Here is a 24,128-nt window from a genome sequence, read left to right as displayed (position 1 = left end):
CTTTCTTCCCATACAGTGAGACTGGTGTGCCTGTCCTTTCTTCCCATCTCTGCCGAATTTGAGGAACGGAAGGAAGAAAGGCTGTCAAAGCCAGGTGCTTATGCCCTTCTTTCTTATTAATGATTAATGTGTGGCTTTTCTCTGAAGAGAAGTGCCTGGGAATTGGAGCTTTCAAAGTGCATTACTTTCAAGCTCTATCCATCTTTAGATCCTGCAGGCATGATAACAGTGTGTGGTGGCAGTCACATAATATTTGTCCTGCGTGCACTCTCTGTACTGGAGGGAGCCTTCACCTCCAGCTGACTGAAGCAAGAAGGCACTTGAGTGCAAATCCTTGACCTGGCAGAGCCGTGTGGTGCAGAGCAGAGGGCAGGAGGTGAAGTTCAGGTGCTGCTGCTGCAGTGCTGCCAGACGAGCTGCCCTTGGTGCCGGGGGAGCTCTGCTCATCGGAGCGTGGCAGAACGAGAAGATGGGGAAATGTGGGGTTTCAGGTGCCAGCCTTTATTTTCTTTTTCTATCAGCAGCAAATTAGCATTAGTACAGAGCCCTCCTTGAGGCAGCTGCGCTTCTCCCCTGACTCCAGAGAGGGTTCTTCGACAAAGTCAGAAGGTTTTCCTTCTCACTCAGCGCGTTTCCCTATCCTAGGTCAAGTAGTCCTTTCCTGTGCTTTTGTGGGGCAGTTATTTAACCAAGGAGGCCTGGAGAGGACTCCTTCCAAAGCTTAGTGCTTCCCTGTCCCACCCAGAGGAGCAGAGGGCAGGTGCTGCCATCTCTGCCCACCCACCCACCGTGCTTGGAGGCTGCTGCACTCGTGCTGTTTGCAGAGTGGGTGCAGCCTTTGGGAGATTGCTGCTCCAGGTACTGGAGCCAAAGATGCTGTCAGTATTTTGGTGTGCAGCAGGTATTTGGGAACTGGACTTTCAGAGAAGGAAACAGAACCGAAATTTGCCTGTGAATCTTCACTTTGGAGGCAGCAAGCAGCACGAAAAAGGAGCTTATCTGCCCAACCCAGACTGGAAAAAATCAACTCAAATTAAAAACCCACACAAAAGAGAGGAGTGAATGAAGGCAGTTTCTTAATTAGCTTACTGATACTGTGCAGGATCACAGCATATGGCTGTCCTGGGGCTTATATGATGAGCAGAGCGTTTAATTCGTGCTAGTAAGGAGCTGTTAGGGTTCCTCCTGACAGTTCCTGGTGTTCAGCTTGTAATATAAATAAATTATGCATAGGTTTTAGCAGCAGAGACATAACCTAGTTACATGCAACCTTAATGCTTTACAATCATATCTTGAAGTATAAATTTAAAGTTGTGCACTTGCTTATTGCCTTCTGTCATTACTTAGGAATGAATCTAGGTCCATCCTCCCTTGGCTGTCAGGAAGGGGAATCTGCAGAAACAGCTGTTGCTGTGCTGGGATGAAGAACAAGATTGTACCAAAGCTCTGCAGTCCCTGTAATGGGCATAGTCTGCTTTGGAAGGCTTGTTGGACGAGATCCTTTATTAGATAAATACCACCTCATTTTTGGGTTTTTGAGATTCTTTTCACATGGCAGCAAACATGTGATAAAGCAAGGAGAGCCCCTTGGCCTTCCCTCGAAGCAGAGACTGGAATAGTTTGGGAGCTGAGTAGCTGCTGGGCATCATGGAATCCTTGTATGATGTGTTTCTGCATCGTTTTGCATCCCAGGAGTACAGACTGTGCTCCTCTGGGGGGTCAGGCAGGAGGTGACCAGTGACATGTTACTGCAAAGGCATCACACCATGTCAGGAGTATGGAAAGCCACAGATGACAAGGTACAGATGTCAAGTCCATCCTTTGTTAAGCTGTACTTTGAGCCCCTGCTTACTGCAGGGAGCTCCTGCAGACAGTGCTGACATGGGTATGAGACCATCCCAGCGTCCTTGTGGATCCCTTGCTCTGTGTCACTGGAGCACAGACTGAGCCCCTGAAGCCCTTTTTTGAGGGAGCCTTTTGATGTGTCCTCATCTGAGCATTTGATCAACTAAACAAAACCAGTCCCTTTGTTCAGATAGCTGGAAGGGTTTACAGGCAGAGAAACTGGGGCTGCTCTGCTGCTGCTCTCTTGGGTCTGCCTGGTCAGTGAGTGCTGGAGTGCAGCAGCAATCTCCAGTGGGATCTCCTGCCCAGGCCTCAGACACATTTTCTCAGTTGAACAGCTGCTCCCTGCCCAACATCCCCATCACTGGAGCTCCACCAACTTTCTGCTCATTTCAGTTGGACTTTGGCTTCTTTCTGCTTTCTGTACCATGTTCTCTGCTTCATTTCTGATTCAGCTGTCTGCTGCCAAACTCCACTGTGCTGTACAGAGCCCTCTGACCAGTGCTGCCTGGATCAGGCTATCTTTGTGTCACAGGCAGCTTCTTTCTTTTTCTCTCTTGTTTTCAGAACAATGAAAATACCAATTAAACTTTCTGGTATTTCAGGTGAACTGAAGTATGGAATTCTTTCTATTTCTGCATGAAATGATGGAATGATTTTTAAATGTTTTATATTCCTCCTTTGAGACACACTGGACCTAGAAATGCACTCGGAAATAGAGTACATTTACTACAACTATTATTGATCAGTGCCCTTTGGCTGGCATCCAAATAAAAATTTCTTAATTGTTGAAGCAGAGTGTGGGTGTGGAAGGGTGTTTGTGTAGCAAGGGTTCTGCCTGCCAGAATAGGTGGACAGTACAGCTAATATATTTGTTTGACTTATGAGAAGCTTGTCATTTTTTATCAGCTGAATTACACAGAACTCAGTGTCTGGACAGTGCAGCCTCGGGGCTAGTGCTGGTCAGGGGGTGGTGAGGGGCATGTACTGCCTGTCAGCTCCACCCCTGCACTGCCAGAACTTACCCACTTGTGTGTGCCACTCATGCAGCCCCTCAGGAATGCCCTCATCACTGGGAGCTCTCTGGCTCACAGATCACAGTGCCCAGATCTCCTGCAGCAGTGCTGAGACAGACTGAGGAGAGCCAGTGCTGCTTTCCAGGCTGGCAATACAAAAATAGCTATTAGAAGGTTCTTTAGTAAGAAGTAGGATTCATTTGGGCAGTCTGAGACCCTGCCTCGTGCACAGAGGGGCTGTTGGAAGAGCTTATCTCTGTCTCAGCTTCAGCTCTCAGCCACAGTTCTTCCAGGGAAAGATGGAAGTGTTAATAGAAGGATGTCTTTAAAAATTCCTGTTAAACTTCCTGTGTATATAAAAACCAAAGTCTCCAGCCCATTGTCTTTGTTCCCAGCTAGATCTTTAAACACAGTGCTTTTTACACCTGCTGAACTGGGCTGGGAGTTCAGCACCCACCCACTGGGGTGGGGTGGTATTCCTGGAGTGGCCAGGAATGCTCCAGCACCCAGCTTCATCTGCAGCACTGGGCACAGCAGCTGAGGGACCTCTCCAGCCAAGGGCAGGCACAGCAATAGCTTTGGAAATACTGGTTTGAATGTTCAGAGAAAAATGTGTCTCTGGTCACTGTATTTTCAAGTTTCTCTTTATCATCAGAACACCCCAACCCCAAAGCTCTGCGTGTCTGCTCTGCCTTTGGGGTGTCAGGGGGAGCACAGGGGCATTGCCCCATGACTGCACTGAAACAGTGCCAGTTAAATACCATTATCTCATTACTTTTAGATCTCTTCCTCTTGAAGATAATTTTGGTATGTGTATGTTGCTACAGACAGCAGCAACAGCTCACCTGTCCTAGGGGTGATAAATGTTCTGTTCTGCAGAGGTAAATGTGGCATTCAGAATTGCGTATTATTAAGATGACTCTCTGATGATAATGATGAGCTTATCTAAGGCAGGAACAAATTTCTCACCAGATTGCCCCCCCCCCATTTTCTGAAGTCTTGAATACCAACAGACTGGATTCTTAACCGGGTGTGTTTCTATGCTGGTAGTTACTTACTTTTGTTTAACATTTACTTAGTGCCTCTCTGTTTTGTTTTCCCAGGGAAAGCATATATTTTAACATCCTCACAAATCCTCTTTCACTAGTCCTGCCTACTGACTGGACTCTGAGAATTTGAGGAAGAATCCAGGTTGCTTTTTCCAGCTAAAGGCTTGAAAAATGAGATTTGTGCTTTACTGTTTTACATAAAATCAGTCATATATTTGGGTTCTTTCCTGTGTACTTTGAGTCACATGGGCAGTAATTCAGTGGTTTACTCCTAGAATTGTTCTTCAGAGTGTGTTGTATATATTTACAGTAAACACACTGTGAAGGTTGTTACTGCCCTTTGCAGTGTGACATAAGAAAGACAATACTGTTTTTAAAATACAATTTTCATTTAGTAAACTCTTGGAAAAGTATTGAAAAGCAGGGGAAGTCAGGGAAGGCAGCAGAGGCTGTTCTGGGGGTGAAGAGACAAGGCAAGGGAAGCAGAGTGTACAGAACACCAGGGGTGAATGACAGGTCTCATTTGTCACTGACCTGTGTAAAAATAGTTTGGGTAGTTCCTCCTCACCATTCCCACCCGTTTGGACAGGCACTCAACTTTATTTTCATTTATGACGGGATTTTGCCCATCATCGTGCTTTGAAGGCCCTGCAGAGTTTGGTTTTCCATGGTAGAGGAGTCCCCTGGGCTGCAGGAACCTCACTGCCCAAGGAGGGAGGACTAACAAAATCCCAGGAGCTGGGTGTTCACAGAGCAGATGTTTCTGCATGACATGCTCATCAGGATTTGTTTTCTGAAGTGTTAGTTACAACATTAAAACTGCAAAGTTTGATGGCTGCAAAACTTGGCTATAGCATTAATTAGCTCTTAACTTGATCCTGCCGAGTTTTCATGCTTATTTATGTGTGATATATGTGGAAAGTTTTTCTTGAGGCATTAATTTTCAGTAAATTTTTCTACAGTTAAAGAGACAGTAAGTGGTATCAGCAAGCCACACTCCTACTGATGCACTTCTATAATATCTTTTTCAATTATAACCTTATCAATGTCTACCTTAATATTAATCCCAATACAGATCAAGAAATAAGAAAGCAGGATACAGAATAGTGTGATGCTGTTGATAACTAAAGTAGTAAAACAAATGTGCAGTGGCACAAATGGACCATAGAAAAATCTCTTGAGAATGGGCTGTGGGGCAAGAAAGGTGTGAAGGTTGGGCTTTTTTTGGCTAAATTTGATTTTTTTTTTTTAAGTCTGCAAGTGTTGCTAATGAATTTTAAGTCTCTTTCTTAAGACTTAATGAGGGAATAAAAAATGTGATACACAACTCCAGATAAGACCAGTTATAGTGCATTTCTGTCACTATGAAGCTTAATAAGTAATGTTCCATGTTAACAGATGTGCTTGGAGGTGGGGCTGCTATCTTTTATTGTTATAACTCCTGAAAGGTATCACAGAGAATTTGAATTCTAATTTCAGTTTCATAAAGACTTGACATTAAAATTCACAGTTGTGTTTTTCATACAAAGGGATTAGTGCAGCTGGAGATGGGAAAACTGTGTGTAGAATTCTCTTCCATATATCCTATGGAATCATTTTAATATCCACTTCACCCGCCTTTATCAGCTGTTGCTGGAGGTGAGGCTGTGTGTTAGGATGTGGGGAAAGGAGTCATTTATCTCTGCATTTCATTGGTGTTCTTAATTGAAAGTTAATGTGCTGTTACAGCAACCAGCTCACAATTAAGTGCTTCAGATTTTGAGAGGTGTCTGAGAAAATGTGGGGTTTCCTGCTGTCCAATTAGCAGAGCAGCCTCCTGGGTGAGCAGGGACATGGGAGGGGACTGGGATGGGTTTGGTGATTACCTGGAGATTGGCAGGGCCTCAGGTTACTTAAAAAGAAAAATTGGCTGCTAAGTCCTGAGAGCAGAAGGTAATGATGGTGTCCTGAGCGTTTGAGAACAACAGGTTTGTGGGATTCAGAGGCCCTGAGAGGTTGTCTGTGCTACCATGGAAATTACTGCATTTCAGCTTTGAGAAGACCTTCCATATAGGTTTGTTCACCAAGCACTATTAAGAATTATTTTGTCACTTCATTTTTCCCCTCAAAAAAAAAAATAAGAAGAAAAAAAGAAATGGACTTGAATTTTATTTATTGGGTAATGACAGGTTGATGCTTGTGCAAGCCTGGGGCTTTGGTGTGCAGTGCTGCATGATTGCTGGACAGGCAAGGCCAAGTTCACAGGTTCCCTCTGACAGTTTCTGCAGTCACTGATATGTGCAACTCTAACAACTCCAGTAGCCTTTCACTCTGTCTTGCATCTTCTGCCTGTGCCATTCTCTTGTGCAATATTTTGAGAAATTCAGAGCCACATAAAGTGTCATCTTTTACTTGCTAAGTGTGACTGAGCCAGGCTTTGTGCTGAACCTGCTGCACACAGCCTTTTCAGTGTCTGTGGCTGTGAATATTGCTGAGCAATCTTGTGGCTTTGCTTGTTTTTCCTAAGGTAGTAAAAAATCAGAAGTACCGGCTTTGACATTAAATTCTTGGTTTGCATACTGGCTCTGAAAACTCTGGCCCAGTTTAAGGTGTATGACTGGACTCACCAGGAAAGCAGAGAACTGTGTTTGCAGCACCTCTGTGACTGTGTTCCCCTTGGTGTTCAGGTTCAGGGAGCTGCAGATGTGCACTGCCCATATTTTACTGAGATCTAGTAGGTTTGTCAGTCTACTTTGCCTCCTAATTGTTCATCCAAGGTGATGAGATAGTAATAATTGTGGTATAAATCAATGCACCTTCAACTTTATGGTGAAGGTTACAGGGCTAAATTGTCTTTTAACTCTCTCCTGTCAGGAATGTCAGTTCAGATGGAGCAGAAGCACGCAGAAGACTGAGGGAGTGTGATGGCTTGGTGGATGCCCTCCTTCACGCTTTGCAGTCTGCGGTTGGCAAGAAGGATACAGACAATAAGGTGAACTTGAATATTAAAACTTAGTGGATATTTCCATTAATTTAGGTTGAAGTGTTGCACTGGGATCCAACTTCTCTTTGCTAGTATCAGAAGAGGATTATGCTGGCCTCAGAAAATAGAGCAATTATCCTCCTCTCTGGTATCCATGGTACCACGGTGGGTACCAGCAGGATGTTGCTGTTTCCTTCCATGGCTGAGGAGGGGAGCAAAGGCTGGGGGCTGAGAGATGGGGAGAGCAGTCCTTTATTGTCAGGGACATTATTGCTGTTGTTCTGCATTGCTTATTGGCATTTATAAGGCAGTCTCCAAATCAGAATTGAGTCCCATTTGCACAAAGCAGCGAAGGAGTCAGTTCCCATTTTAAAGACTTTATTCAGCACCATCTCTAAAGACTGTAGTGCACAGACATTAAGAAATGCCTTCAGACCTACAGCACTTTCACTGTGGCTGTTTTTTGGTGCAGATTTTATTAACCTGTTTTTATCTTCATCTTATCCCGTGGCACTTAAAAGTGTATTTATATGCATAAGGAATATCATAAGTTTAACCTGTTTAAATAAAAGCACACTGTTGCTTTGTAAGGCCTGTAAAGCATCATTATTTTACTCTTTTTGAGTCCCACCATGTGATGGCCCGTACAGGAGAGTTATAAAGCCCTGTCACTTAATCAGGTAATTTTGGAAGTGGATTTTGTAACCACCTGGTGGTTTCCTTTGCAACCTACAGGGATTTGCTCTTGTCAGAACCCGATGTGCTGTGGATTAGCTATTGCTACAGGACAACATGTGTTCTCATTGAAATCCCCCCAGGGCCTAGGTTTTGACCCAAAGAAAATTTAATAAAATGGACCCCTTGGGGATGGTGAATGTTGGAAGAACGAGAGAGAGGCTTGTATTAAAATCAGATCCTTATATGATCTTTTTCTGCTGTGTGTTTGATCTTTTGGTGAATTGTATTCTTTGTTAAGATCAAGTGGTATTTTTGATTAGAGAGTTTTCATTTTGAATGGGTGCTATTTATGAAGTGCTTCACTTTTCAAAGAAAAAAATTGGGTCTAGAACAAGAATGAACTTTCATTTAAGGATCTTGTCTAAATCTTCCTCGAAAGCTGGGGTTTTTCCCTGGGACAGGTGGGCCTTTTCTTCATCTCCTCCGAACCCTCCACTGTACAGTATAGTGACCTGTAAATAGGAGGGTTCAGGACTTCTTGTAACCCCAATTTCTCTGTGACAGTCTGTGGAGAACTGTGTGTGCATCATGAGGAACCTTTCCTATCACGTCCACAAAGAGGTCCCCGGAGCTGATAAGTACCAAGAACTAGATGCGGGTCAGACCACGGGCACAGGAGGCTCTCAGAAGAAGAAGAAAGATGATGCTGGTTGTTTTGGTGGAAAAAAAGCTAAAGGTATGTGTTGCAGAGAGCTCAGAACTGGAAATGGGGTAAACATTGCAGTGCAGTCCTGCTCTCGTTGCACCTTCATCGTGCCAGTGTGGAGGGATGCAGTTTGGGAGGTCCATGTTTGCAGTATCATGGCATGTGTTTATCCCCTGTGTTGCATCACTACTAAATATTTGGGATTTTTTTTCCACGATTGATGTAGTTTTGTTTGGTTTTAAATAGGAGTGGTGCATGCTGACAGGTGACACTGCTGTTGGAAAAAGGTGGATGTGCTCTGCCTCCCCTCTGCCTTCCTGTGTTCTTACATCTGTCAGATCTGTGCTTAGTCCACTTGCTTGGCTGTGTTGCTTGTGTGCCAGGCTCAGGAGGCCAGGCCAGCATGCATCCATCCATCCCTGGGCATGGCATGCCTGGCTGGACATCTTCCATGCCCCAGTCTCTCATACTTGAAAACAAGACTGAAAGCCTCCCTTCCCACTCAGCCAAAATGTAAACCTCCTAATTCAGTCACTCTTTCAGTAATTTAAATTGCAAACATGATTTTGTAGCTTTTAATTGTCATTCACTTTTAGACCTGTTCTCTCCTCTGGGGCATGAGTGTTGCAAATGAGTTTCATTATAAGAGAGGATTAATAGTCTCAGTAAACCCCCTTCAATGTTTCCTTCACAAAGAGACATTCAAATTATATCCGTTTTCTTTGTTGTTTTAGAGAAACTGCTATTCTAGACTGAATTCTGTTTTCTTTGTTGTTTTAGAGAAATGACTATTCTGGATGAATTCAGAGATAAAGTAATTCAGTTTTCTATCTTGGCTTCATTCTCCTCATTCATGTGTACACACATCCTGCCTTATTGTTCATAGCCAGGTAGCAGAAAGGGTTTTGGCCCTAAAAAGCTGACATGGAGTTGTTTGAGCTTGACAGGCTGTGTGCTGCACATGACTCTCTCTGTGGTCTGACCTGTGCACTATTCAAATGCTTTGTTTCCATGGGTGTTAGGGAAGTCACCAGTGGGAACTTGCTTCTGCAGACTAGTCTGTCATCAACTAGATTTAAACTGCTTCTTTGAAAAAAAAAAAAAAAATTTATGGGAATCTTTTAATGACTGGGGGAAAAACTAAAGAAATGATAGTACCTGGCTGGGCAGCCTGCTCTCCCAGTGAGTGAGTGACCCTGCAGTGATGCCCTCTGGAAACCTTGCATGTTCTGGGGCTCCAGCCTGTTCTGCCACTTGCAGTCCCTGTTGTTTTGTGGCTAGAGAGCAGCCCAGTCAGGGGGAACGTTTTTGGCCATGAAGCTCAGGGTGCCCTGGGGGAGCAGGGCAGTGCTGGTGGGGGGCTGTCCCCGTCCCCTTGAGGGCAGTGCCAGGGGGCTCTCAGGTGATGTCCTGAGTCGAGTGTCTGCTGCCTCTGGGCCGACCTGGAGAGACACCTTCGGTGTCTGCACGCCCAGGGAGTGCTGGGTATCATCTGAACCATCAAGGCATGTCTTTTTGCACAAATTGGCCTCACAATCATCTGATGCTGAGGATGAACCTGTGGATTGCAGTGAGCAGTGCAGGCACTCAGTGACAGCCTGGGTTTGTCGCTGTGTGTTCAGCAGGAAATTTCCATTTCCAAAGAAAATTTTAATGATTTTTCCCCCTTTTTTGCAGTGCTCTTTTTAAAATGTGCTGTTCCCCAGAGGGAGATCAGCTGCTGATAATGCTGAGCTCACAGCTGCTGGGATGTAGGTCAGAAGGGTAGAGGGTAACAGACTGTTGTGTTTACAAAGTAAAAATCAAAATCCGTTCATAAATGTGCTTTTGAAATCATAGGCAGAGGCTCCCTTATCTCACTGTTAAATGTATGTGGGTACTGGTCAGAACCTGCCTTAATTTTTTCAGTCTAGGACTTTACAATAGATCAGTTCTTTCTCTCCCTTCTTGTTCACTTAATCCTGCAGTGTTTCCATGTTTATTTTATTTCATGGTCATTGATCACAGCATTTCAAACACCTTTGCAAAGGGCTAGTCATCCTTCCGTGCCCTCAATTCTGTGAGCACCTTTTCATTTAATGAAAAGAGAAAGAAAAAAAACCATGCAGAAAAAGATTGGGGTTTTCAGCAGGAACAAAAGGGAGAAAGTGGAATATCTTGTTTTGATTGGGGTTTTTTAATTGATGAAACTTCTACAGTAATCCTGTAATACTCAGGTTTTGAACCTATTCTGTGAAATTCTGCCTCTTTGTGACTGTTCCTTTGTATTTTCTTCATCCTGTAAATTTTTGTTTTCCTTTTGCTGCTTTTCTGGTAATTAGAGGAGTGGTTCAATCAAGGTGAGTCTGCAATACTTTCTTTCCTCATCTCCATGACATGCTTTGTTCAGCTTTCCAATGCAAGGCTAAGAGCTGACATGAAGGTCTTGTTCATCCACCTTCTCCTGTGCTCCCCCAGCACAAATCCTGTTCTTTGCAGCAGACAGAGGAATCCTCTGAGGGAGCTTTGGCAGCTTGGTCTGTCCACAGCACGAATAGAGATCCCAGGGTTTTCCTCCTTCCTGGTTTGAGTGCAGTGAGGGAGCTGCTGTGCAGTGAGGGAGCTGATGTGCAGTGAGGGAGCTGATGTGCAGTGAGGGAGCTGATGTGCAGCTGGGCTGCTGACCCCGAGAGAGGGCCCAGCACAGCGAGCACCTCCCCAGCCCTGTCACACCAGGGACAGCTCTGCTGGCTGCTCTGGGCAGGGAACCCTGAGTGCCAGGAGTCCCAGCACCTGGGGGCTGTGTGCTCAGGCAGGGAGCCCTGAGTGCCAGCTCCTGGGATGTGTGTGCTCTGGGCAGGGAGCTCTGAGTGCCAGCTCTTGGGATGTTTGTGCTCAGGCAGGGAACCCTGAGTGCCAGCTCCTGGGATGTGTGTGCTCTGGGAAGGGAGCCCTGAGTGCCAGCTCCTGGGATGTGTGTGCTCTGGGCAGGGAGCCCTGAGTACCAGGAGTCCCAGCACCTGGGGTGTGTGTGCTCAGGGCTCCTGGGCACTTTGGCTGCCTGGGCACTGACTGGGCTGCTGCAGCTTTGTTGCTTTGGAGCAGAAGAGGTGGGTGCAGCTGCCCCCAGTGCCTCGGGGGAGACACCCTTTAGTTTCTCATCCCAGCACAATAAGTAAAATTACAGCTGGAATGCACAGGTCTCGAGGCTAAATCTTCCCTGCCTTCTCTGCTGGGAAGTTGATGGGCTGTGAGTGCCCTGGAGACTGTCACTGAGGCTGATTTGGGGGGTGAAGGCAGCTTGTGACACTTGCTTCAGATCGTGGGTTCCGGAGGGTTGAGCCAAAGGAGAACGCTGGAGAGAAAAAAAAAACCAAACAAAATAACCAAGGACCCAACAAATGGTGCTTGCTAGTGTTCTGTGAGACATGGATTGCAGACTGTGACTGGGGAGCTGGTGGAGGATGAGCTTGTTGGCAACACAGAGCTCAGCCCGTGCCTTCTGTCGCTCTGCAGTCGGGTCAGTGGGTGTATTAACAAGCACAGTATTGACTGGGGGGGTAGAGGAGGTGTTAAGAAGAATCACTTTCCCTTACAACTTTTATTTTAACCAGAAAGAAAGCATTTGAGAATTATACCTTCAACAGAAGCAGTCTGGCTGCAAAGCTGGTTTGATTATCTGGTAAATCCAAACGACATTTGAGGAAGATCAGCAACAACATTTAGTGGTTAATAACACTGGGTCACACTTGAGAGTCTGTGCTGAGTTTCTGACAGATTGAAAATGCCGAAGGTCGTGTTTTGGTTGTTTCTTACATAATAAAAAGTAGTGAGGGGGGAGAGGGAAAGAATTTTAATCCCACTGTTTCAGAGACTGTAAATTGCATCTTGCACAAGCAAGTCTCATGTCAGGCAGTTTTCCCAAACCAGAGTGCTGTGCCAGTTCCTACAGCCAGGTCTCATTAAACAGCCCTGTCAGGCATGTTCAGAGCTCTGTCTGTCTCCTGGCAAAGGTTGGAGCTGTGCTTCTGATCCAACAGCAGCGGCTTTCCTCTGACATGCCTTGGGCTGGAAAACTTGGAGAACCTGGGGATGCATCAAAGGGTAGACACTGAAATGTACAAAACCAGGATCTTAAACTTCTCTTCCCCTGCACAAGCGTGGCCATTGAGCATCCCTGTGGTGATGCACAGCAGCACACCCTGGATGGGAGGATCTGGGAAGCGACGTGTGCTCCATCCAAATGTCAGCCAAATACAGATACATACAGATGTGGGCTGTGTGTGTGTCCACATCCCTGTTGGGAACAAATGCAGGAGCACTGCCAGCAGGGTTGGGGGGCAGAGCAGCATGTTCAGAGCTACAGAATCTGGTGGTGAAGCTGGTCATGTGCTGTCAGTTGGCGTGGGGATGGCTGAGAGGTTTGCCATCAGTAGACTCTTGAACTTGCTAAATTTGGTCACCTTTTTAGAAACTCCAGTATTTGTGGTCCCTGTGAAAATCAAATGGGAGAAATACCAGCTGGGCTGCAGATTGAAACCTTTGCCTTTCTGGGTGGTTTTGTTTTGGAGTCTTCTTACAGCTTGGTCACCTCCTCTCTCTACGAAAGCTCTGGAAAATGCAGTGTCTGGGGTATCTCTGAACCTAGCCTTGATGAAGCAAGTGATTTGTGGAGTTGGAATCCCCTTGGTCAGAGCTGTGTGTTCTGAACTGCTGCCATGGGCAGACAGCTGGCCTGGCCTGCAGGGTGGGAGTGTCTCAGAGGGCTGAGGGACAAACAGCCAAGGCTGGGGGAAGCCAGGCCATGTTTGCAGGCTGGCCCAGACCTGAGGGGCAGGGACTGCAGAGACACAGGTGGAAGGGGCTGTCTGAATGAAAGATGGGGTAGGAAATGAGCAGCTGCTTTGGCATTGCCAGCTCAGAAGAGGTAGCAGCCAACACTGCACTCCTGGACAATCTCTTCCTTAACAAGCTGTGCACAGACACACAGTCCTTACTAAACACTGCCAGTGGGAGGAAGGGAACTCTTCCTGTGCCATCTCAGTTCTGCAGGGCTGATACAAGTGCCAGGCCCAGCCTTTAAATTATGGAGAGAACTTCTACAAGGAGTAGTTGTGTTGGGTAAGATCTGGCTCTCTGAGTACGTGTTCTGAGGTTTAAACTGGTGCCAGAGACATAAAATTTGGGGTCATGTGAAAAAAACAGTTTGTCCTACTTGTAGATAAGATGGAGTCACGTTTATTGGTCTGCCTTAAGTCTGTAATCTTTCCTAAATACTGACTTCCTTCCTTCAATGCTTTTTTTGGTTTTAGTTCCCTCTGCCCTGCTTTTTCCTGTCAGTGCTCTAAGGGTCAACAAGGGTTTGCAGCCAGTGACTGGGTTCAGCTGCTGTTTTGGAATGAGACATCCTTTGGTGATGTACAGCACCCTTTATCTCTGGTATTTGCTTCCTCAAGCAACGTGTTCTCATTCTTTCATGGAGCAAAAACTTGATGGGAGGCTGCAGAGTGCCTCTGATTCCTGTCCCTTCCTTTAGAAAAGACAGCTTTCCAAGGAGTGGCATGTGGTACCTGGCTGCAGGACCTTTTGGCAGCTTAGATGGGCTTTTACATGCTTTCATTAAGGAAATCACTTCAGATAAGCAGAACTTCTAGATGCATGTTTTGGTTTGCACAGTAGTTGAAGTTGGCTGGTGTGTTGGCATTTCAAAACAAAAGTGTGTGATTCCATCAACTCCCAAAGAAAGGGAGTAGATGGAATAATACCTTGAGGGGTTTTTTCCTCCTGATGTTATTTCTAAATATTCATATTGGTATCTAAAAGCTCTAATTCTCCTCTGTCCTGTACTCTGTGTGTTTATCCTTTTGTCAAGAGTAACCCATTGAATTCACTGTGCATGTACCAACCACCCCCCTGCTATGACAAGGCAGGGACTGGGCCTTTCCCATCTTGTGACCTATTGCCAGTCAAGAATCAGACTGATCTCCTCATTGCATTTTCAAGGATCATTTTTCTGTTTGCTTTTAAGCCTCCTGACTGGTGGAGCTTCAGCCCTTTCTGCAGAACCCCCCTTAACAGCCTGGTGCAGTCCCTGTGCAGAAGCCACTTCTGGCAGCTTCAAACTGTGCTGTCTGAATTCATCCCATTGCACCTGCTCTTGAGGGAGAGGGACTCAAGAACTTGATTTTCCCCCCTCAGAATAATTTGGGAAAGCTAAATTGTACAGTGCTGTCTTCAGAAGCCTTGCAGATTCCTGCAGTGCCTTCCAAATCTCTGTCTCTGGTGCCAGGATTCCTCTGATGGCACAGTGCCTGCTTATCCCACAGCATCCATGTGGGCTCACCCAAGGCACTGTGTCTCCTTGGGGGGACAGGAAGAGATGAAAACTAACCCTTCCCTCCCCAGCTGTTTACCTAACCTTGAATTCTCAGCCCAGCTAAAACTGAAGTCCTGGGTTTGTTCTGCTTTCTGTGAAGGATTGTATAAATTAAAGCTGATGTAATGGTTTAAAACTGTTTCTTAGCAAAAGTATGGAATATTTCCATTAGTTTTCAATAAATAGTAAAAATGACACTTTTATCGATTGAAGGGCAGTTCAAGGTTAAGTTGTTGGCTGCTGTCTGTACAATATATTAAATCTTCCTGCCTGGCAGTTGTGTTGAGAACAGAGGCTGCAAAGCAAGCCTGTTGTTTTTTTGCTCTGCTGCCGAGTTTTTGCTTCAGCTGGGCTGTGTGAAAATAACAGGTAAATACTGGGCTCATGAGGGAGAGGCATGGCTTTGCCAAGAAGGGAAATGGCACAAATTTCCAAGATTTTAGGCACTCTTAAGACCCACTGAAGTGCTGGTCCTAAGCATGTTTGCAGATCAGCCTGAAAGCAGCACAGGTTTTTGTCCCTGAGTTGCTCATACAGAGGCCCAGCTGGACTGCAAGGCAGATACACACAGTTATGGGTAACAGGCTGTGATTTGTATTCTGGGGCTGTATCTTCTGTCATCTCCTAGATGCACATGACAGTAACTTACCTGTCAGTATGCTGACAGTCTTTTCTATATCTTGTCTTCTGTTTTTTTGCACAGGAAAGAAGAATGGAGATTTGGACAGGAATTTTGATACACTTGATTTGCCTAAGCGGTCTGAAGCAGCAAAAGGTAATGCTAATGTTTGTGCTTTTGGAAGTCACAAGTAGCCTGGGAGCTGGAGGCTCTTAAAGGGATGTGAGACATGAGCATATCAGGCTGATCTTTCTTTTGTAGTCAGTTAATTGTACTAATGGATGTTTCAGTGCATGCTGTTATCTGGGATTCAATCCTGGATAGAACCAGCTGTTATATAAAGCTGCTGAATTGGTGGAATCTTGCAGAAGTCTGTCTGGTTTGGTGTTAGGTGACTGTAGCTCCAGAGAGGGGGGAGTACATGCTCTCTCTCTTTACAGCTCCATTTGTACACCCCTGCACCAGACATGGCTGGAAGGAGTTGTGAAATGGGTGAAGGTGCTTAGCACTGACATTTCCCTTCCCTGGCATCCCTGGCATTCCTCAGTGTTCTCTCCATTGGAGGGGATGGCAGGGAATGAGGGGATTTGCCTTTACTGATAGTCTTCCCCTGAACACAGTATTTCTCCCTGTCTGTAGTGAGCAGGACTTGCAGTTTTCCAAAATCAGGAGGTTCACAGAACAATTCTTCAGCCCTGCCCTTCTGTATTTCAGGTCTGGCAGAGGTGAAATCTTTCCCAATCTGCATTCCCTTCATGCATGCATGGTACTTTTTTAAATTGGAGATTAGGAGGTGATTTGGGGTCTCGCTAGAATTCTTACAGCATTGGATGGTGTTTGGAGACTTGCACAGGTTTGGATTTGAAGTGTGTGTGCAGTGTCACTGCAAAGATTCAGCCATTGCCATGGCAACTGCCTCAGTGCCACCCTGCCAGCTCCCAGGGCACCCTCACCTGCATGAATACCCTCAACTACCTCAGTGTTCCTCAGAAGACAAATTTTAAACTCTTCTGCGTCACTTCCAGAATTTGGGAGAGTATAAAGAGACAGTGTGACTCAGTGGGGAGATCTATGGATGTGGGATACCTGCATTGTGCTGTTTTTGTGACCTTGATCAAATCAACTTCTTTGTGCTTCAGTTCCATTGCTGATGTCTGAGGGCAGCAAGAGAGGCCAGTCTGAGACCCTTAGAGATGTGCTGATAGTCAGGGATGGTGGGATAATTACACATATTTAGTGCTGCACTCTCACTTAAATTCACAGTGAAGCTCTGGCTGATGATATGCAAGCTAATCCTAATATATAGTACAAGCTATTCCTAATGTGTAGATGGATCTAATCTATTTACAGACACCCTTTACAGGGGATAGTTTCTAGTCTCATGTCTAAACACTCATTTTCATTTGGTGCATTACTGCACAAGATACAGTAAATCTGTTCAAGATTTAAGATCCTAATGTACCTCTTAGCAGCTGCAGTGCCATCCTGTTGGGAGAGCTGCAGGAAACTTCTCCTAACCAACTTTCCCTGGAATGCCATCAGTTCAGGGCTGGGTGTTGATTACAGTGCAGAGCATAGAGGTATCTTAAGGATGCAGAAAAAGAAAGGAATGCAAAATATAGCAAGGGCTTCAGTGTTTCCATTCCTTTCTAAATGTCATTGGAATGTAGGTGCCACTAAAGGGAAAAGATGGAAATCAAGAATTTCTGTGAAGAAATATATCTTGCCTGACTTTCTTTAAAATGAGATAAAAATCTTCCACGAGGCTGTGGTAATGCAGAAGTGATGTGGCAGATCTGATGGGAGCCATATCTGTCTCTGAGCTTACACAGCTTGTTATCTTCTTCACGTGCTAGAAATCTCACACTCTTGAAGAGGTTGTTTGATAATTTTGAGATACTCCCATTTAATCTAAGTCAAATAGACTGCATATCTCACGCTAGATAAGGTCAGGAGATTGCTCCCCATGCATTTTGAAAGAAGCCCTTTGACACAGAAAAAGGCATGAGAAATGATTCACTTGTGTGCCAAGAGTAAAAAACTCAAGTCAGTGATGCATTTTTGTTCACTTTTTTCCTGGTAGTTTCCTGCCAGGCATCTGGTTTACATGAGAGTTCCTGGATACTCAAGGTTCTAACAAGGTTGCTTGAACTTTGCACTGTTCAGTAAAATAAGGAAAATAAAATGGAAGTTTTAAAACCCTTAAGAGCTCTGGTCTGATCTCTGCCATGCAGTATAATTGCCTCTGATGAGATCAGCTCTCAGCTGAGCAGAACCTCGTTACTAAGATGGAAAAATCATGCAAGTTTTAATGATCAGAAGCACTCAGATTGAGTGACACAATGAAGTGCTATTTCAAAAATCAACAATTATAGATTAATCTCTTTCATGTATTATTAAAGCCATGTTAAAGGGAGTTTTCAGCTGGAATCTTTGTGGGCAAATGAAACTGCAGTAATAAGATTTGTTTGTGCAATGCAACAAATGAACATTGTGGTAGTGAACAAATATTGGGATGTAGTGTTAAATTTCCTGTCATCTCATAGTCAACTTCCATGGAGCTTATCTGGTGGATCTGCAGATGAGGTTTCAAGAACTTGACATCATGGTTTCCCTGCAAGACATTCTTGGGTGTGACCACTGAGCTTAGTTGAGTGTGCTTACATTGCTGGAAAAACCATGAACTAGCAGCAGCAAACTAGTTCAGACCTATTTTCTACCATCTCTGGAAACTTTTGGTCTCCAGATTACTTTAATTGTAGGAATTTCATCCTGTTCTGTAGCCAAGCATCATAAACCCAGAAACTTTTGCAGATTGTGGGTGGGGTCTGGCTGGTGTCTGTGTGGAAGGCAGAGGTTTCTCAGTCCTCCTTCAGGACACCTGTCCAGGTGATACAGTAGCTTAGGAATGTCTTCATATTCTGAACAGTCCAAAGGGTCTCGTGAGTTATGACCTAGTTTAAATGCTAGTATTTTACTTTTTTCCCTAGAATTTGTTTGTTCTGGAGAGAAATGAATGAATGAAGGCAATTCTTTTTTTCAGAGTGGTGGACTAGAGTCTCCTCCTGATTGCTCTTGGTTTTTTAATGGGAATTAGATTTTGCTGCAGCACATCATTTGAGCAGCCCTGAAACCATTTCTAAGCCTTTAATAATTTTATGTGCTAGACATTCTGGCAGGGGAAAGCTTCCAGTTCAGGGTTGTTATCTGTGGTAAACTGGATAATGTCAGATGGGAGAACTTGCAGTGCTTTCAGAAGCTGTCTCATCTGATATTAAAAAGTAAATGTATATGCTCTGGCAGTGTCCAGAGTACTGCTGTCCTGATGAGGAAAGAGTGTGGAAGAGAAGCTTCTTGTTTCCTCTCTGTTGAAAAGAGCATATTTTTTTCCTGGCGGCCAGAGAGGGAGAGGATGAATTTCGGCGGGAAGCGATAAGAGCTTGCACAGAGGAGGGAACAGCACTGACAAGAAATTATGAATGCTGTCCTCAGAACCTGCTAAATTTAGGACTTTCAGAAACTGCTGCTTCTGAGGGGAGGGGGGAAAGTCTTGCTGAAGTGCCTTCCCCGGTGTGAAGTAGGTCAGTGGCAGTGGTGCTGCCTCCTCTGCACCGGCACAGCGATGCCGAGCTCTCCCGGGCACACGTGAAATCCAGGGCACAGCACAACTCCCTGGCTTTGTCAGAGGCCCTGTCTGTGAGCAGGAGCAGCACAACTCCCTGGCTTTGACAGAGGCCCTGTGTGTGAGCAGAGCAGCACAACTCCCTGGCTTTGTCAGTCCCTGTCTGTGAGCAGGAGCAGTGACAGGAGGCTCGTGCTCTGGGGAGACATCAGGATAGATCAGGTCTGTGTGGTGGAAAGCAGTGTCTCAGGTGAGAGGCTGCTACAGGGTTTACTGAGAACAGCCAGGAGTGATGTGTGTCAGCCCTCAAAGATGCTGTAGAGGTGAGAGCATTTCATTCTCCTCATCTGGAGGTGTTGGATTGTGCACCACTGCTCCTCAGTGCTGGAGCTTGGGAGGAGAAAGTCCAGAAGAGCAGAACAGCTTTTTATATGGAATCAGCATTAGGTTATTCCTAATTAAATCCAGCTCTCTGTGCTGTTTGGCCCAAGCAGATCTCATGGCTCATTGTTCATGCACACACACATCTGATGGCAGAACAGCTGATGCTCTGTGGTGCTTTGGGTGTTGAAGTTCAGGTCTAATTTCAGTTTCTCTCATTAGGGAGCTGAAAGTTTTCAGCCATAAGGACATGTGCAGTTCCATTTTAGCCTGGTGGATGAGCTGACTCATTTTCTCCATCAAATCAGTTATTGAAGTGGTTATTAATTCATCTTTTCTGTTTTGATTATTTAAGCTTACTTCCATTTTAATGGGAATGTATTTAGGAGACAGTTGTGCTGAAATACTGAACCATGCTAAAGCTGCCTGTAATGAACAAGTCTGTTTTGTTGCACCAGGGACCTCACAGAAAAGCTGAATTCATTTGAAAGCTCAGCTTTGTGTACACACTTACCCTGGTCAGCAGCCTGTGTAGGCAGGGAATGAGATTTTGGATGAACTTGTCAGCAGGTGAATTCCTTCTTCTCCATTATCTGAAATCCTCAGTCACTTCCCATGGAGCCTGATGCTGATGATAGATTTTCTATTCCAGAAGGTGAGTGTTTAAATTCCCTTATAAATCTTTGTATTACTGCTCCAGGAAATTAGACTTCCTGGCACTGTCAGGGTAATGACTTTAACTTAGTAGATTACAAAAGTGCCAGCAATTTGTCTTCAGCTAAAGGCAACATGTAGTGAAGGAGAGAGAAACTTCACTGAAGCTTTACTCTGGCTTTAGGTTTGTAATTAAGATTGGCTGCTGTTTGCATTTCACTGCCATTTAAATCTGCTTTCTTTAAATCTTTCCAAGTTGACTCAAGCACTCACCTGCCTTTCTGCAGCTCCCTTCAATCATTAATTTTGATTGTTGTATTGTGAATAAGTGAGTAGAACCAATTGATTAATGGCACCATCCAGACCCCTCCTGTGCCTGCTGGTGGAAATGGAGGGACTGGGGAGATCTGTGACGGGGAGGAACATGTTCTTCTGTTAACATCTTTTGAGTATTTTGTGCACGTTGTTGAGAATTTCTGTTGGAATTATTAAGTATTTCTTATTCCTGTTGCTTTACTAATCTGAGTGTTCATTTTGGTCCCATGTGTTTTTTCATAATTTACAAAGCAGTGAAAAATTTCTCATCTGTCTTCCAGTGGAGTCAGAGAAAATTTATTGCCTGGAATAGGAAAATTCCCATATGGAGCCTGCCTTTGCCAAACTTTCTCTGGCCTGGTACCTGTAAATTCCCATTCTTTTTCCCAACATTGCAAGATGTTCAGAGCAGGCACATGTGGATTTTTCCTTTCTTGTGTACACACTCTTTCCATAGCTGACTGGTAATTGTTCTGGAATACTCTGCCTTTGTTATAACCTTCTCTCATTCTCATGTTAAATGTTCCCCTTTGTTCAGAGCTGGCTGACACATGCAGGAGTTGCTTCCTGGCCTGCTGAGCTGTGCTCTACAGGTGGAAGCTCCTTATTTGTGATCTTCATGGATCTGTTAAATTTTATTATGTAGAACATAAGTTGTAAGTTTAGGGCTGCACTGGAGGGTTTGAAAGGTCATATGGGGAGATGCAGCTGGAATGTGAATTGGAAATCCAGGAGTACTGTCATGTCTCTTGTTCCTACCCTAGCATATCTTCTTCCAGTGGAAAGAATGAGTCTGAAATATCTTATTGTTGTTCTTAACATGACAACTCAAGCAATTGAATAGGTAACTGAGTTATTGAACAGTGGTGTTTTCATTTCAGGTACACTGGCCTAGGCCTGTAGGAGTTGTTGCTCATGTTGACACACTGTGGCACCTTCTGTGTTTCAGTGATGTGTGTTCTTCTTTCAGGAGTCACATGTGGGGAGATTTAGTGGTTACTCAGTCTGGATTTCAAATGGAGTGCAAAATTCTGCTACCAATAGTTAACTTGAAAAGACTATTTTAAAGCAGAAAATCATTCCAGTAGGGGTGTTGTTCTTTTTAGAGTTCTTTTGGAGATTACAGGAAACACAAGTTCTCTGTAAACTCAGGATGAGGTGAGCAGTGATGGGCGGTGGTGACTCATCTGCAGAGATGAGAAGGTTTTTATCTTTGACTTCTGTCTCAGTCCCAGTCCCAGTATATACTCCAGGGTACCTAAAAGGAAACTTGCTGCAGGATTGTACCTGATTAGAACTGTTTTGCAGTTCTTGCTTGAGAAGTTTTATGTAGGCCAACAAGGGAGGAGGAGTGAGTAGAAGGGTCTGCCTCACTTTGCAGGGAATAAACCATGACACTGAGTTAGGAAGACAGGTTTGTTTCTGAATTGTTTCAGGCTTTTCCTTCTGAATGAGAAAAATCTGACTCACCTCTAAGGTATTTTGGTTATCCTGGAAATAGTGAATCAACATCCACAGCTACTCCTCCTCCTTATCCTTCTCTTGCATTCTTGAATGTTTAGTCTTCCTCAGTGCGTGGAGGGAAGAGCTGGCACTTGGAGGCAAGATTCCCCCTCTCCACCTCTAGGTCCTCTCACCTGTGGCTCTCCTGGGACTACAAAATAACTCCAGTAGTCACTTCCAGCTCCTCCTTGCCTGAGGCTGGCACCCAAGAATATAGATCTGCTAGAATAACTAGCAGACTTTAAAAGGACTTTAAAAGACAAGAATCCCAGGTGGTAAATTCCCTTTCCAACTTGATGTGAATTTGTGGCCAAGTTATAAATGCACAGAAAATGAGACTTATGCATCTTAAACTAGAACAGCCTGTATGTACTTGCATAATAAGGTAGCCCATGAAAAACTAAACAGCAGGAGCTCCACTGGAGAACGTGGTAATTACAGCAGCTAATAAGGAGATGGAGTGATCTGGAGCTTCAGCAAAAGGCAGAGCTGGAAGGAGGAAAGTGTCATTTTTCCATTCCAGTATCACTGCTGACTTGCTGAGTGGCCTTAGGCAAGTGGATTGCCTTCAGATGCTGGGGCTGTAGTGAACCTGCTCAGGAAGTGTCTGCTGCTTCCACTGTCTTCACTAGAAAAATACCTTCACTAAATAATAACGAGAATAATTGCCTTCACTAAAGTAATTAGTGTTTTCACTGCAGCTGTGATAACCAATGCAGATGGAGGGCACATGATACATTTGTAAAAACAGCAAAATTCTACCAGAATATTGTGTATCCCAACTGTTGCTAGCACCACAGTGATATAAAAAGTAAATAAAAACATAATTTCTGTTAAAGGTGCATAGTAGTTCTTGCCCCAATGGGATATTGTGGGAGTGGACTGAGGAGTTCATGTTGCAGAGAGTATTTTGAAAATACATAATACTGTGAATTTGTTTTGTATTCTCACTATGCATACTGCACTTGCTGTGTGCTTATATGGAGAAGTTCAGCTATTTTATTGATGATGCTTTGTAGAGATTGGTATATACAGAAGCCAGTGCATAAGTCCAGTGTTAGGTGTGCTCTTTGTCAGTGCAAGATCTTAACTCTTCAAACGCTGCTTGGATTTTCATGTCCTTTCCACTCAGTTAATATTTCTGATGGAAAAAATAGTTAGTGTCAGAAAGCTATAGTTGTCAGGGGTTTTTTTCCACAGCTTTTCCTGTACTGTTTGCCCTGCTGAGAATGGTTAATACTCCTCCCTCCCCACACTTCAGGTTGTGTGTATGTTTTTGCATGTCTCATTTAGCATTTCTATTCTACAAGCAGTTCTAATTGTTTCCCCAAAATAGAATGCCTGTTATTGCAGAGTGTAGCTCATTATACAGATGATGCTCAAGGACTTTATAAAATGGGAATGTGCCAAGAAAGCCTGCCAGGAATAAAAGCAGGAGTTGCTGGGGAGGTCCTTATCTCACATAAGTGTAACTGCCTCAGTCTGGGACTCAGTCACTGCAGAGAAAGACTCCTCCAGCCCCCAGCCCTGTTGGGTTGTACTGGCATCTGCCCTGCCACTGACTTGCAGTTAAGAAACAATAACAAGGAGACTCTTTTCCCCCTTTTAGCATAAGCGTAAAAAATGAGATGACACTTTGAAGAGAGGTACAAATCAAAGTTGTCCCGACAGCCTGGCCAGGATCACCGTGAAGCATGAGGAAGAGGAGCTGAGCTTCTGTCAGAATTCAGGCACGGAATTTCCTGTCAAAATCAATTACTAAAACTTTGCTGCACAAAGTTCCAGTTGTCTCTCGTGTCCATCAAAAGCACCGCAGCAAAGTTGTGCTGACAAAGCTGCTTGACAAGTTAAGAGAACAGCAGAAAGTTTCAGAACAGCTGAGGCAGAAAAATGGTGTGATGTTGATTTAAATCCCTTGCCAGATTTCCAGAAATAGTGTGAGCATAAGTAAAGGAAGTGGTTGTAGCTGCAGGTGAGCATTCTGAAGGCTGTGCCTTCAGGAGGAGCAGGAATGTGGATGGCTGGCTGGGAGCCCTGCATGACTCTGGTGCTCTCAGAACTCAACTCCAGACAGACAGCTCTCGAGTCTTGCTGAAGGCATTTGTCTGTCCCATCTGGTATTTCTTCTGCCCACAAAAGCACAGGCTAATGCCCCTGATTAGCACTGGAGCAGAGGTTCCTCAGACGGTCTTGAAGGGTTCTCTGTCACTGAAGGATTTCTGGACCTGGCTGGACAAAAGCATAAATAACTTGGTGTGAACTGGGCATTGAGCCTGCTTGGAGCAGGAAGCTGGCCCAGGTGACCTCCCACGCTCTCTGTCGAGTTGTTCTCTGTGACTCTCACTAACTGATTACAAAGTCAGCCAGAAAAAGTATGTCTGCATAAAACCAGCACAGTTTTCCAAAACAGCTTGATCCGTGAC

The 24,128-nt window shown here is 44.7% G+C and overlaps 1 protein-coding gene across 8 annotated transcripts in view; it reads left to right on the top strand.

Annotated features, from left to right (window-relative positions):
* Nucleotides 1-24,128, top strand: part of ARVCF (ARVCF, delta catenin family member) — a 238,021-nt gene that overhangs the window by 183,335 nt on the left and 30,558 nt on the right. For all 8 annotated transcript variants that reach the window (XM_027652025.1, XM_027652023.1, XM_027652027.1 and 5 more), the window contains 4 exons: nt 6,764-6,881; nt 8,115-8,286; nt 10,578-10,595; nt 15,315-15,386. In XM_027652025.1, the coding sequence (XP_027507826.1) occupies nt 6,764-6,881; nt 8,115-8,286; nt 10,578-10,595; nt 15,315-15,386 (380 nt within the window). The remainder of the gene's footprint in view (nt 1-6,763; nt 6,882-8,114; nt 8,287-10,577; nt 10,596-15,314; nt 15,387-24,128) is intronic.

Source organism: Corapipo altera, unplaced genomic scaffold (genome assembly GCF_003945725.1).
Source record: "Corapipo altera isolate COAL_440 unplaced genomic scaffold, ASM394572v1 67, whole genome shotgun sequence".
Lineage (NCBI taxonomy): Eukaryota > Metazoa > Chordata > Aves > Passeriformes > Pipridae > Corapipo > Corapipo altera.
The sequence above is the reverse complement of the archived record's forward strand: the minus strand, read 5'-3'. Positions and strand labels throughout refer to the sequence as shown.